The following is a 15948-nucleotide window of genomic DNA, read 5'->3' as shown; positions in this document are numbered from 1 at the left end:
TCGTCTTCTTGTCCTCCTCCTTTTCTTCTACTTAATAAATATCTAGTTTGTCTCTCGGTGCTTGGTTGTGCAGCATGCAATGATGGGTGTGAGAAACAATGCATGTTGTTTCTGTTTCTCTGTTCTGTTTCTCTGCTTCTCTCTCCACAACACCCACCTCTGTGTTGGAGCTGGCATCCTCTCTATTGGCGAATCTATTTCTGGAGATCAGGCTATTGTCTCTGAAGGAGATGGGAACTTCGAATTGGGTTTTTTCACTCTTGATAATACGTCTAATAACTACTACATCGGTATCTGGTACAGAAAGTTATCGGTGATGACCGTCGTTTGGGTGGCAAACAGAGATAAGCCCTTGTCCTATAAGTATTTGTCACAGCTGAAGCTGTTAGAGGATGGGAATCTAGTCATCCTTGACTCATTTAACACAGTTATCTGGTCGACAAATTTGATCTCCACATCCTCCTCGAATTCTACGGAGGCAGCACTTCTTGACTCTGGAAATCTTGTTTTGAGAAATATTGTCTCAAATTCATCCTCTGATTTGATCTGGGAGAGCTTTGATCACCCAACCGACACTTGGTTGCCCGGTGGTAAGATTGGACTGAACAAACTCACAAATACATCACAGGGACTCACTTCATGGAATACTAATAGGGATCCCGCTACAGGGTTCTTCTCTTTCGAGCTAGACCCTGCTGGAAGCAGTCAGTTATTTATATCGTGGAAAGGGACAATTCAGTATTGGACGAGTGGGACTTGGAACGGCAAAGATTTCAGCTTAGTTCCTTATTTCAACAATTTCTTCTATGTTTCGAACCAGAAGGAGAATTATATGACTTATAATTTAAATAATTCATCTAATCCCTTCAGAATTGTCCTAGATACGATGGGGAAGATCTATCAATTAACTTGGCTGGATGGTGTCGGTTGGAATTTATTTTGGGCTCAACCACCAACATGCGATGTTACTAATCTTTGCGGGGATTTCAGTATCTGCAATCAGCAAACTTCGACAATATGTGGGTGTTTGCAAGGTTTCAGTCCAATTAGCCAGAGTGATTTGTTTGGTGGATGTGTGAAGAATAATACCCCATTGCAGTGTGTGGATAATGCTTCCATAAATGGGGAGAATTATGGGTTCTTAAAGATGCCCAATATGAAATTGCCCACAAATCCGCAATCTGTGGCAGTTGGGAGTTCCCATGCCTGTGAAGTGGCTTGTTTGAACCGCTGTTCTTGTAATGCTTATGCCTATGAAAGTAACTGCTCCGTGTGGGAAGGAGATCTCTTGAATGTGGAACAACTCTTATATAGCGACATCGGTGGAAGAGACCTCTATCTCAAAATTACGAATTCGGCTACTTCTGGAGGTAACAAAATGGGATCAGCTACTGGTGCTATTGCGGGCACTGTTTCAGGGGTTGTAGCCCTCTTGGGTGGTCTTCTTCTTGTGGTGCTAATATGGATGATGAGCACATTTATGTGTAAAATCTTAAGGCATAAAGCATACATTTTACCATATTGGACAGAGTTACTCGGTGCTTTCTTATGCTTTTCAGGTTTTAGGTGAATTCTTGTGAAAATGGAGGAGATGATGCTAAGGAAATGTTTTTAAGGGGTTTAAAGGTGTTAATGGCTTGGATACGTAGCCCATCGAGTCAGCTTCGCAACGGTTTAAACGGCACATGATTCCGAGTTGAAACGAAGAAGTTACGGCCGTTTCCGTAACGAAGCACGAAAATGGTCTATAGGGGTTTATTTGTAATTATTGACAGTCGGCTGGGGACAAAGTGAGGCGAAAGTTCAGATTGCAGGAGCCTTAACAGAATTATTAGAAGTTACATTCTTGTACCCGAAAGATTCCATTTGGAGGGCTCTGGACAGTCCAACTTCAACTTGAGATATCTTGGGCTCCCGAACTCCAAATTGGACGAAATTTGGGTCTATTTTGGGTGATTTTTCGCAAGGAACACAATGGTGAGGCCTATATAAACACCCCATGCTCCACGTTTTCTGAAAGACAGAATGGGTATTTTATTTATTCTTGAAGGAATCCTAGTCATCACCCTCCTCCAACTTCTCAAGGGCACTTCTGAAATTCTACTTGGGATAGACTTATTTTGAAAGACATTCTCACCTATGGAAAGTTGAAAAATCAAAGATGCTTTGATTTTATTGCTTGGAGAAGATATCTACAAAGAAAAGGAAGACTTGTTAGAATTGGAAGTTTACTTTTCTGAAAATAGAAGGTCTATGTAAACAATTTTCTCTTATTCTTCTTTCTATTTTTTTCTTTTTTCTTAGGATTCAAGGCATTGTAAAAGAGGAAGGAGAAGAGAATATTCTCTTTTCTTAGGGAATATTTCTCCTACACTTCCCTCTTCTCTCTTCTCTTCTCTTCCCCCTATAAATACCCCTTGCCCTTTGGGTTGTAAGAAGTTAGCTTTTTAGTTCAGTTTTTAGTTAGTTTCTAGTTCAATTTTAATTCAGTTTTTTAGTGTAATTTTTATTTCATTCACTTAGTGAAATTTTCTCTTCTTTTTCTATTTGTGGCTTAAGTTCTTAGTTTTGATTTCATAAGTCTAGTTTAATGGTTGTAATAGTTTTAGTTTAAAGCTTCCTAGTCTAAGTTCCTATGTTGATGACAAGACATGGAGATTTAGAAGAGGAAGCCATGGTGAGTTTATTCTAGTATTCAAGCACATCAAGGTATCTCATTCTCTAAACCCTTAATCTCATTCTCCCTTTCCTCTATCTCTCTCTATCTTCTTCTTCTTCTCCCTCTATTTCTTTTATTTTTTTTATATGGTTGTGGTATGTGGATGCACTTTTATTCCCTTATTTTTTTTATGTGATTATGAAGTGTGGCTGTGTTTTTGTTATTCCTTTCAATTCGCTTTAGTTTGATAGGTTAGATGCTCACGTGTTAGGACGCCAATTTAATCCCTTAATTTTGTTAGATGCTTATGAGTTAGGATGCATTAATTTTCATTAATTTAATTAGTTTAATTTAACACTTTAATTTGGTTCACTTTGCATTACTTTTAAGTTAGTTAAATAGAGTGGCATATATCTCCTCGTGTTCGACCCGTAGCTACGATTGACCCGTACGCTTGCGGTATTATTTTAACTCAAACAATGGACGAGGCAGAGGAGGAATTTAGTTGGACCTTCCAAGGCAGTTGAGGGTTATTTGGTTCCATTTTCGTACAGAGATTTACAAATTGCAACCAAGAACTTCTCCGAAAAGCTTGGGAGAGGAGGATTTGGTTCTGTTTTTAAAGGGACATTTTCTGAATCCACAGTTGTAGCGGTGAAGAAGCTAGAAGGCCTCAGTCAAGGAGAGAAGCAGTTCCGAAATGAAGTAAGCACGATTGGGATGATTCAACATGTTAATCTTGTTCGCCTACGTGGTTTTTGCTGCCAAGGTTCTAAAAGGTTGCTGGTCTACGATTTTATGCCTAATGGCTCTTTAGATTCCCATTTGTTTCAAGGAAAAAAGGATTCTGATCAGGTTTTAGACTGGAAAACGAGATACCAAATTGCGCTTGGGACAGCTAGAGGATTAGCTTATCTGCATGAGAAGTGCAGAGAATGCATCATACACTGTGACATCAAACCAGAGAACATTCTTTTAGATGCTGAATTCTGTCCCAAGGTGGCTGACTTTGGCCTGGCAAAGCTTCTTGGTCGGGATTTCAGTCGGGCTCTGACTACCATGAGAGGGACAATAGGATACCTCGCACCAGAGTGGATTTCAGGTGTGGCCATCACTGCCAAGGCTGATGTTTACAGCTATGGAATGATGCTCTTCGAGCTTATATCAGGGAGGAGAAACTCCAATCAATCTGATAGCGAGAAGTTTGGATACTTTCCCACTGGGCAGCAAGCAAAATCAATGAAGATGGAGAAATACTCAGCCTTTTGGACTACAGACTAGAAGGTAACGTTGATCTTGCAGAACTCAAGACAGCTTGTAAAGTTGCTTCTTGGTGCATCCAAGACGAAGAAGCTCATAGACCATCAATGGGTCTTGTAATACAGATACTTGAGGGGCTAGTGGAGGTTAGCACACCTCCCATTCCTAGAATTCTCCAAGCTCTTGTGGAGAACGACCACAAGAGCATAGTTTTCATCCCTGAACCTTTCTCAAACCAGACTTCGCCAGCACCAAGTCCCACATCCAGTACTTCGTCTCAGACCAGGAGCACTACGTCATCTAGAAATACCTTGACATGAAGTTGCTGAAATTGGGATGGAATTCTTAAGCTGTTCGGCCATTCAGGTCAGAAAAACAAAGTATTTCTGCTATTCTACATCGAAGATTAGAATATTTTCTTGTGTTTCTGTTAAAAATCTTGTGATCTGTAAACCTCTGCTTTGTTCTTTAAATTTTCGGTTATTTTATTAACTACAAACAAGTGCTGCTAATAAAAGTAACAATTAAGAACACAAGAGTGGCTTCCTTCACCCTTTTCATTTCGCTTCCTTTTTTTTTTTTTTCTTAAGACTAATTTTACAAATTAAGTGTTGGATTTATGTGTTCATCATACTCAATTTAAAATGATTAAATTAATTTGCATTATCATTTTATATGTGATATGTTGTCCCAAGGATATATACTCCATTTGTTTAGAGAGGTTTTAGTGTGGTCGGATTTAAGGAATAGGATAGTTGTACTTGCTTTTCTATTCCCATGGGAGATTGAGGTGTTTGGTTACTTAGGGGGGAATTTACTAGACAACCTCTTTTTCTTGTCTGCTGAGATGTCCTCTATTCCATCCCCCTTCAAAGTCCTTAAATTGGTGGGACTTTTTGCACCGTTAACGAAATGGAAAAATCTACTTTATGTGATCCACAATACTCCCTCTCCCCATGGAACCAACCTAACATTTGCACTATTTATAAAAATGGAAAAAACGACTTTTCCTCCAACTTCCCGTTTTTGTCTTTCAACCCACATACAGGTGGGATCCATTTGTCAGGTTTTCTCATTTCGTGCTCCCCTCTAAACAACCAGTGCCTAAAGTATTCGCAACATGGGGCACAATTGGACATTCTATTCGTATGGTTGTCACGTTGTATATTTTTGGAATATGATTCATATTGTATGTGTGTCAAACTGGATCATGGGCATTATGTTCGTATGGTTGTCACATTGCATATTTTTGGAATGTGATTCAACAATATAGTATTTATATTGTATGTGTATCGAATTGGATCATTTGAGATTCTTCTCTGGATTAACATCAGTTGTATGTAGTAACAAGATTCTTTGTGATAGTTGTTGGTCCCCGTACTTAGGAGGTCATACTTAATCTCTGCAGAAGTTGACAACACTTTTCTGCAGAAGAAATTTTGCCTTCGAGAGCCCTTTTTCTTAAGAAACCTTCCTTCTTTCAACAGTGCTTGGTGGTATCTTCACAACAGCTTCTCATATGAAGAGTTGAATGGAAACTCCATCTCAAAGCATCTGTACCCTCTATCCTGGATTCCTTGCTATTACAATAGGCTAACTCCAAGAAAATAGAGGAAATGCACCAAGATCCAACCCTGATATGACCAAGGGCAGTCTGCATGGCATCACTCTTTTTAATCCTTACATTAGTGGTTGTTTTGATTTGCAAGTAAGTAAATTGAAAATTTTTGCAGTTCAATAGTTTCAATGAATTTTTTTTAGCACCCATAAAAATAAATTTAATAGCATTTATAAAGCTGTTTTAAGCCGATTAAGTATATAATGCAAACAAACAACATTCTAATGCAAAAAGATTCCAAAACCATGACCCTCGTTCATTTGTCAAAATAGTTGAACACACTGAAATGGGCTGAAAGACCAAACTGATCGCAAAAGAATTAAAACAAGAATGCCATCATTTCAACCATACAGATGAAAATTTTTTAATCTTTCAGCCAAAACAAAAAAAATAGATTTGACAATTAAGATCCAAAGTCATGCTTGTTGACAACAAAAACAGCCAAAACATGATCAATTGCATCTAACTTAATGTCTGTATTTCTCATTCCAATGATTGACCTGTTTCATAGACCAATAAGAAGTTGTGGATAGGGAGGGAGGTCACAAAATCAACAGCCCTTTCATTAACATGTCAACTTTAAAAGGTGGGAACATAAAAGCTAAATATATTCACATGTAAGTAGAAGGGTGGTTCATATAGTTTATACAGCCTACTTGTTCACAATTCCAGCATTCCTCCTGAACTATCACACATGTTTCTCAAACCAAGAGAGGGCAAAGGCATGAAAAGAACATGTTAGGCATATGGGTTGACAAGCGAGAACCATTATTTCAAAGCTTAAATCTTCATTATAAACAGCATCAAGAGTCATTGTGCTAAAGACCCTCACAATTCCAATAAAAACACGTAATAGTTTTCATTAACGGGAACATTTGGCTTTGATTAGGATTACTAAATAGCCCATCATAAAGCTTCAAGTTGATCAACATCAACAAAAGGATGATTAACAAAACTTAATGATTCAAATCTTCATACAAACGGGCATAGCTCTTCCTTATGCTGTTATGTAGATTAAGGTATTTAATCATCTAGTTCTTCCTTGTAATGTTATCAATAGTGTAATGGCTTTTTCTTCTCTGTATTAAGTTCCGATCAGGTCAGCCTACTCCCAAGGTTACATTCCCAGAAAAGGAAAAACAGAAGAAAGAGGAAACATACTTTGAGTTGCCAAATGATTCTTCCTCTAACAAACAATCACTTTCCCATGGTCATAGGTGGTGTTGATGCTGAGCCAACATGGCTAAGATGAACTTCCTGAGGTAGGAGATTATATTTAATAGAAAGCTCTTCAAATATTTTCTTCAGCTCAAGGACAAGTTCAGATCTTCGGTAACTCTTCTCTCCATAGTTTTGATGATTCATGGTGTGAAGAACATAAAGACCCATCTTCATCTTGTTCACATTTTCAATCTCGTTCACCCCCACACTATGCTTAGGATGCCAGTATTGAGGCTTGCTTTCTATGTACCTGCAACCCCAATCGAAACAGTCAAAAATTAAAATAAAGCAAGCAGCTCAAGAAGTTTAAAACCCAACTAGACAGTGGTATTGCTTGTTGATAATAAACCGCCAAAAAAAAAAGTACAGCAGCTTTAGAGTCGATGTCTAACCACATGGCCCTGCGTATTAGGAGGGGGAACCAAGAGGAGAGATATCGAAGAAAAAGGCAAACACAATCCTGTTCTCAACATAACTTGGGAACAATTTTAGTCTCAAAGAGCTAGCTTTAGTTCCATTTTTCCAGAGCATCTGCTTGTTGACATTAACTTCATTCAAGGGCTTTGTTCAGTTGAAAAATGACTGGCAATTAATTTTCTTCAAATGATTACAGCTCTTCAATCACCACAATTGCATTAAGAAACAGTTGCTTGTCCATGCTGCCACATTCTATCATAGAAGCTTTTAAAAATTCAAAGGTGTTTCTAGTACTTTATTCAAGATTTAAACCAAACATATGGATGCCGTTTGATTTTGGGTAGATAGATTCATCAGTTGGGTTTATCCTTTAGCCTATAAAGTTCCCTTATTGGTCTGGGGGATCAATCATTGTGACTCCAGTTTTTGTTAGTTGTTTTGGTGTGCTTCTCAGTAGCCCAGAATAATATTTAAATGCTTTCTTTAATTTCTTTATGAAGGGTTCATATATTTGACTTAATTTGTGAGGATCCACAAAGAGGCTGATCTTAAACAGGAAAAGATTAGTGTCTTAGACCTCCCAGTTCAATAATCCTGATTAAAACCACTGTATTGATTTGGGTTACCAGAAGAGTCAGTGGCCCTAGACACCAATTCTAAGTGATTACTAAATTAGCATGATCCAGTGGATATGTATTAACTTTACAACTTGATCATCACTTCAAACTGAAGGCCCATAATATTATTTGCATACAGAATATTAAACTATGATTTAAACCTTGAGCAAGAGGGGATTATAAAAATTGAGGATAAGCATTACACCATTACAACTCATATGATTATGAAAAGAAAAAGGACTGTTGAACAACCAATCCCAGACAGCATGTGGTGGCTTATAATGAGGAGAAGAGGTGAATAACATGAACACATCGTTTTTTATCAATTATAAATTTTAATTCTTTGTTATTGCTGAATGCACTAAAATGTAAATAGGAGAAAGTAAAGGTAGAAAAGGCCATATTTGATGACATACGCTTTTATTCTAGCCTTAAGAGCTCCAATAGTCTCCATTGAAGTTGAAACATCAACAGAAAACTCCAGAGAGTCGCTCATTTCTGGGCTCCTGTAGAAATTACTGATCGGTTTCGTAGCTAAGACTGAGTTTGGATAGTATATCTTCTCATTGTCATATCTCAGGAAGACTGTTGTTAAAATGTTCATTTCTTCGACGATCATCTGCAACGTTACATGTTATCAATCAAGCATAGGTAACAAGCAAATCTTGTATATTTAACTTTGTTTACTAGGAAGTTACCTGCACTCCATCAATAACACAACGGTCACCAACATCAAATGGGTGCATCACAAAAACAAATATGACAGCTTCAAATACAGTCTTAGAAGTGTTTCCAAACACAAAAACCACCACTAAGAGTTGAGATGAGATGAAGAGAAGCAGTTTGGTTGTTGCAATCCCCATCAAAATAAGCCAAATAATAATGATCACAACAAGCACAATGCAAGATACAAGTGTGTTCAGTTGCTTTACAGCAGTTTTTGTGTCATTCAAGGAATGTGCTAGCGATTTTCGTTCAAGGAAAACCTTTACCTGCACAAAAGACCAGGTCATGAGCATTCAGAATATCATCTCTTTCTTTACTTGAAATGGATAAAAGGTTAAATCACCGAGGTGCTTTTGGATAGGCCTGTACTTTAAGACTCTATTAACTCAGACAAACCACTGAAAGAATACCATTCATAGTTACAGAATGCTATCTTGACCTATGGATAGAGGGATTGAGATAAAATATACTGAAATTTGCTGAACTTTGACTTTTAAAATGAGGAAACAAGGGCATCTATGAAATGTTGGGAAGAAAACATATTAAAAAGCAATTATCTTACCACCCAGTTCCGCAGGGCTGATTTCTTGATCTTTCCAGTCTCCACAGCTCCTTCAAACAGTGGAAGAACATTACTCACCTCCTCCTTATGCAAGAATCTAAAGAGGTCCTCCTCATCAATATACCTAGTTAATATAAGTTAAAACAGGAAATGATGAGAGGACAGAATAATTTATTATTAAAACTATAAAGGCACTTTCAGAAAGATCTCCTCACTTGCTACCAGGCTTGGCAACGTTTCTAAAAATTTCATACGCAGCTTTCTTTGCTTGCCACTCATTAGTGATCTCCTTATCTTTCTGTGCATTTTCCTCATCAAACACACTCTCATCAAGTGTATTTGAGAGAGTGGATAGGCCTGTACTCATTATCACATTAATCAATCCCTTCATGGTTGAAGGTGAGACCGTATCTTGTTTCATATTATGAAGCTTCCCCACATCAATAACTTCATGTTCCTCCTCTCCTTTTATTTTCTTTATATTCCCGAAACTCAGTTTCCCCCAACTCTTACGACTATGAACTGTCTCTGCTAACTCAATCAATGGAGGTCCAGAAAGAGTCCGAAGAACATACTGATGAAAGACTGATTCTTGGATCCTATCAAAGAATGTATTAACATGGAAAGAAGAAGCTACAATCTTTAGCAGAAGAGTCTTTGCCAGCCATATAAAAGCCCCAATTAGAGATGAAGCAATAGCCCTGGAGATATAATTTAGAATCTTTGTGGTGTTGCGTGATCGCTTTACCCCACGGTTGATCAACAAAGCCCATGCGAGAAGAGCTAGACCCAACCAAATGCAGACTTGAACACTCTTTTTTAACCCATACACAAAATATAAAACCTTCTTCTTGAGCAAGAAGTTCCTTTCAATCAAGAAAACCAGAAAATGGATTAACCAATCTGTAACCAGTCGACCACAAAAAATTACTGTCACCAGCACACACCATTTCCAAATCTCCAAGCCCCAGATCATGGTGTGTTGCAATTTGTGGACTGTCAAGCTAGAGATGAGGAATCCCATAATGCAAACCAAAGTAGTCCACTCAATCAGTAGGCCAATTTTCCATTTCTCATATGATCTTTTTCCCGAATCCAGGTTTTCAAATTTGTCAATCTCTTCATCTTCTTCCTCTCCCCTTGGAGATGCCATTAAAGGTGTCCTGGGGGTAACAGGAGCAGTTTTTATATTTTCAGTCGGAGTAGAAGCAGTGACTCTGTTAGGTGAATTCCTATAAGGAGAATTCGATGACTGAACAGCACACTGTTGCACCAATGGGCTGGTATCCTCTATGATATTCAAAGCAGTAGGACCAGAAAGATCAACAAACCTAGATTTCGGCTTGGAGTAAACGGACCTCAATAGTGACCGTCTTCGAGTTAGCGTCTCTGTGGGGACTTTGGGAGGTTTGTTAGGACTCTGAGTGGACTTCGCTATCTCTGGAGAAGGACAGCTCATGAATGTGGACATTTGCACTTTGAGTTTGAGAGTCTCCATATCTGAGGCTCCAGCATTTGAATCTCTCCCCTCTTTCTGAGTAGACTCCACACTTGCAGGCCTCTTAGATAAAGTTTCCAAATCCTTTGAAGGGGAGTATGAACCTACATGTGTTGGACTAACTCTGACAGCTCTGTTCTCCTCCTCCTTTGGAACTTCTCTTTCGCCTGTAATCTCTAAAACCACTTCAGCTCCACCCATCTCTCTCTTTCCCGGGGTATCTTTATCACCTTTCATGGGAAGTTTACCATTGGCTTCCAGCGCAAATCCCACTCACCAATAGAGAAATGTGTTTCTCTTCGATGCATAAAAAAAACACAACATCTGAATAAGCTTTAATAAAATGCTGCAGCCATAGTTCCATTCAAGTAGCTTATAGTTGCCAGTCCATCAACTGTTTCTCATGTGGGAAAATAGAGGGATTTTGAAGAAAAAAAATAGGAAATCTGTAAAAGAAAGTTAGCACAGCGATTCTAATAGCTGAGTGAACAGAAAACAAATAAGGATTAAAGGACATAAACAAATGTGAATATAATAATTGCAGATAGCTTAGGTCAATCATGAATACATTTAAAAACTTCTATCATTACATTATGATCTTTTTTGGGGGACATATACATTATGATTCATTAGCATAAAAAGAAGTTGCAATTAAATTTGTGAATTGCAACTTAAATTTGTTGTTTTAAGAAGCAGCATAGGTGGTTAGGGGCTCCTTTCAACAGATGAGCAGGTATTCTCTTCTTCTGTATGTAACTTTCTCATGGTAGAAAGTTATGAGTTCACATTGACACGATTAGCATTGAAGAGTTATATAAACTTAACCTCAGATGAGAAGACAAATGTAGGAGCAGAATACATAATATAGCAAACAAAGCATCTTCTGTGGACTACCCAGTTAAGAAACCTCATGGGTTTTCTATGAATTTGATGCAGAACAAATACCCAAAAATACAAAATGGAAAACCCATTACCTTTCTCTGTCTGCTTGCTTCTTCAACGTCTTAAGGCCAGCTTTAGAGCTCTCCAGATTGGTTGAGGAAGAAGAAAGGTTAAACCATAAACCCTCGATCTCGATTGAGAGTGTTAAACCCCTAATTATGATCTGTTGACTTTGTTTAAGAGAAATTGGAGATGCCATTGTGGATACTTGCATGTCTGGGTGGTCCAGTGCTAGGCTGGTAGCAGAAGCAGAACACCAACCGCCGCCTTTTCTAGAATTTAAAATTTTCTCTAGGTCCGTTAATAACGGCATTTCTGAAATATTCTTTTTTTTCTTCCCCTAAACCCACAAATGGGACTCTATCGTTGTGCCGCGGCGTGTTGCCACTTGCCGGTCATACGTTCTACTTCACACCATGTGTGGAGATTCTCTCAGGAAAAAAAGAAGTGTGGAGATTCTCTCAGGGAAAACGTGGGGGATCAGGATCTTCTTCAAGGAACAGGGGACGCCCAGGGGCCACCATTGGGCTGTCGCACATATTCCTAGACATGTGCCAAGAGATGTGTGCGGCACAGCTCAACCACTGGATGCCCCCTAGCACTAGCAGCACCCTGGGCGCATGCCTCCTTGGAGATGAGCTGAACTCCAATGTGGGTCTACTCTGCATTTTCACGGGACTAGAATTAAGGGTAAATGTCTCTGTGTTTCTCATTTCAAGTGACAATTTTTTTGGTAAATCATTGAATGAGTCATTTTCATAGAAAACAAAACTTATAACGATGCAAAAAAGAATGAAAAGCGTAACTAAACAATCACAATCCACACAAGAATTTACATGGTTTATTTTGATGGTCTACGTTCACGGTGAGATGAGATATGTTTCACTATCAATGTATCTAGGCATAGGAACCACGCAACCAATAAAATATAAATTAATATTCTTTTTCCTAAAAATATCTGTCAGACAGTACTTTTCGTTTTATCAACTTAGTTACCCAATCCCAAAGCAGCTAATAACTTTTTGAGTCTTTGACTAGAACATTTTGTAACCTAAATGTAGGTACATAAGAAGGGAAACTAGATGTGAAATCAAAATTGGTTAAGGTATTCAATCAAGCAATATGAACCATTTAAGCCTGATTTAGTATGATTTCTATATCAATTTTAGGGGGTGATTTCTATTTCGGATATTATTTGGTTTTGTTTGATTTTTTTTGCACATTATATCAATGAAATAGAAATCGAACTATTTCAGAATTTCTATTTCATTTGATTTCACTCTTGCTCTTTAATAAGCACATGGTTAATTTGTTGGGCAAATAGTAATTTCATGTTAAAAATAAAACACCACTCTTCTTCTTCTCCTAATTATGGTCTCACCACCACCACCACCCTTCCCAAAGAAATATAGAAAATCTATTCTTAGAAATTGAAGTATTAAATGGATTTTTTTTATTATTGAAATATTTCATATTGATACAACCAAAATAATTTCAATTTTTTGACCAAAAATGTATTTGTCAACTATTTCCTGAAATCAATCTGAAACTAAAATAGAAATCATACCAAATCTAGCCTTAGGTAAGTTACGGATCTTGCTGTGTCAAAATTTAAAATATTGTCCAGTCATGGAGAGGTCAAATTAATTACTTGAACACAACATGGCACAAGTTAAGGTTAAACAGATGGATTTTTATCGCCCCCAGTGCGGTGGACTATCCAGTGCACAACACTTGAGAATCCAACCACTAAACCAACACTTGAGAAGATAAAAAGACATCATTGCACAAGGTTTAATGGTTGGATTCTCAAGTGTGGTGCACTGAACATTGCACCGCACTGGAGGCGATAAAAATCCCAAACAAAAGGCCCAATGCCGGTTGGGATTTTGTGTTCTCTCTAATAAGTTAGTTAAGTCTACTGATAAACAATGACAGATTTAATGGAGTATTAAAGGTATAGCCTAAGCCTTCGATTCAGAATTAATGATGTCAAAACTAATTGTATGTACATGTAATTGTGCATTCCTCTAGACATATGTAGGAATCAAGCTCCTCTGCAAAGGGGGGCGACGCTTAAATATGTCTGGCGCGCCCCCACAGCTCGACACATGGCCAAGGTGCTGTTTAGAGGGCTCTCCACTACATGTGCATCTAGCTCGGTGGTGTACATTCATCCTCGTCCTCCGAACAACACCTCAGCCACGTGTCAAGCTGTAGGCGTGCACCGGACATCTTCCAACGCACCAATGCTGTAGAGGAGTTCGATTCACTTACGTAGTGAAAATCTTATTGTAATCAAGGAGGTCCTCTTTTTTTTTTCCTGCCCTTTCAATATAACACATTCCTCTCTTTTTTTCCGACAAGGATAACTCCAACCATTTCACATGTATACTTCCAAAACAATGACAATACATAATGGTAAATTACTTTCATATTTTTCTGAAACCTATTTTTAATACCTGCCTTAAATAACTTCTAAGAAAGAGACAACGAACAATCAAAAGAAGATTAATTCACACTACAACTATTTGGTGACAACAAGAAGCACTTTTTTTTTTTATGATCATATGGTACCGATCTGTTTATTAGATAATGTGTATGCACAAGAGCTAGTAGAGTTGTCTTTGTAGTTGCTCTTGAGGTTGAAAATTTGAATAATGAAAAAAAAAATCTTAGAAAACTTCTTGGTTCTTTGAATATTGATAACATTCCTTTTTTTTACAATGATTAGCAACGGTAGTAGTTTTCAATCATTTGGTAAGTGAATCTACAAGGAGGCTGTCAATCCTCTCTGGATTAAAATCTTCTGTAGTGTTGCATTTGGCAGTGCATTGCAGTGCGGCCTTGAAAGCTCGACAAGTGGAAGAAGCTTCATCCAACGCTGTGAGCTCGAAGCAAGATACTTTTTTTTTTTCTCGAGCTTGGCACCATTGGATATCGCATCTTTCACATGTCGAGCTCTCAATCCCGTACTGCAGTGCACCACCACATTAGGGCATTGCATAAGATTCTTCCATCTTGTTTTGGCCTTAACTATAAACATTAAACAACTTGTTAGTACAGTGTAGAATGGTAGTAGATTTGTGAAATTGAGAAAAGAATAATAAGCAATCTATTAGGGAATTAGAAATATCTGTTAATATTGACAGAGGGCTATCAATTTCTGACTGGTCTTGTTGGAAGAGAAATGAAAGATAGTTCATTTGGGAAACACAACAGAAAAATAAACGCTAACCGGTCGCATTTATTGTATAGTTTCCACGCAGCTAGGCATAGAACCGTTGGATTGAAAACATTCTCTTCCTTCTCTATCTTATGATCTTATCACTAACTAATATTATAACACTTATATTCTCTCTTTCTTACATAACTTCGCATTACTGTGTTAGTACAATAATTTATTATTTAATATAATTACACCTAACATGGGAAAGAGGAGGTAGGATCACATTGGAATATCTACTATAATATAAAATTGGATAATATTTTTATGATAGTACAATAATTTCTTATTTAAGATAATTGCACTAAAGAATCTCAAAGTAACTATAATAGGGAAGAGGTAGGATATCATTGGAATATCTATTTATAATATAAAAGTGAATAATATTTTTAATTCTCAATTAAACATATGGGTTCATCTGTTTTATAAAAAGAATTAGTAACCATACTTTTTAGGCCTTTAGAAGATGACAAGGAATTGAGGAATTAGTAATTTAGTAATGGGGAGAGTTCCCTTTGGTTTTTATTTTATACGAAAGAGATTGCTGTCTGGGCCTCTAGAGCCTCCATGCATTCTGGCCAATAGGAACGCACACACAAGCATCCCCTGGGCAGGATTTCTCCCTTTGCATGGGGACAGCACAGTACTTCACACCTTTCTATGTCTAGGCACACAGAGCCACGCAAGCCACACGACCAGATAACATTCTTTTCCCCTCGCTTTATTTTTGTCCAAGATATAATTTGATTGACTGTAAACTATAGTCTCATCGCATTTAGGGTGACACTGCCCATTTAGTTAACCTTAGGTGCATCTTAGTTGCTACAGGTCCAACCCAAATATGACCAAGGGCAGTCTGCTTAGCATCACTTTTTTAATCCTTGAGTTGGTGGCTGTTTTGATTTGCTTCTGAAATGAAAATTTTGGCACCTCAATGATTTTAATGAATTTTCCTGATTAGCAACCATACAAATAAATTTAAAGGTATATATAAACCTAATTTAAACTGATGAAGTATATAATGCAAACAAACAACAAATCTAATATAAATCTCTTGAATTAGACAATGGAAAACTCTTGGAAACGAAAAAAGAAATTGAAACTTAGCTATGAATGGACTTTCATTTTAGCCCAACTATAACTAATAGATTTGAACCAATGCAAAAAAGATTCCAAAAATAACAGAACACTCTGAAACGGGC

General features: G+C 37.6%; 1 protein-coding gene and 1 pseudogene across 1 annotated transcript; one reads left to right on the top strand and one right to left on the bottom strand.

Moving 5' to 3' along the window:
• The first annotated feature begins 68 nt into the window (after positions 1-68).
• LOC122645895 lies at positions 69-4370 on the top strand (annotated as a pseudogene).
• Positions 4371-6612: 2242 nt separating this feature from the next.
• Positions 6613-10857, bottom strand: LOC122648871 (mechanosensitive ion channel protein 10-like). The gene is made up of 5 exons (XM_043842162.1): positions 9296-10857; positions 9081-9204; positions 8491-8784; positions 8209-8411; positions 6613-7008 (listed from the first exon to the last, which is right to left on the bottom strand). The coding sequence occupies exons 1-5, from the start codon at positions 10813-10815 to the stop codon at positions 6735-6737; spliced, it is 2415 nt and encodes an 804-aa protein (XP_043698097.1). The 5' UTR covers positions 10816-10857; the 3' UTR covers positions 6613-6734.
• Positions 10858-15948: the final 5091 nt, after the last annotated feature.

Source organism: Telopea speciosissima, chromosome 1 (assembly GCF_018873765.1).
Source record: "Telopea speciosissima isolate NSW1024214 ecotype Mountain lineage chromosome 1, Tspe_v1, whole genome shotgun sequence".
Classification (NCBI taxonomy): Eukaryota; Viridiplantae; Streptophyta; class Magnoliopsida; order Proteales; family Proteaceae; genus Telopea; species Telopea speciosissima.
This window is presented reverse-complemented; position numbering and strand designations above follow the sequence as displayed.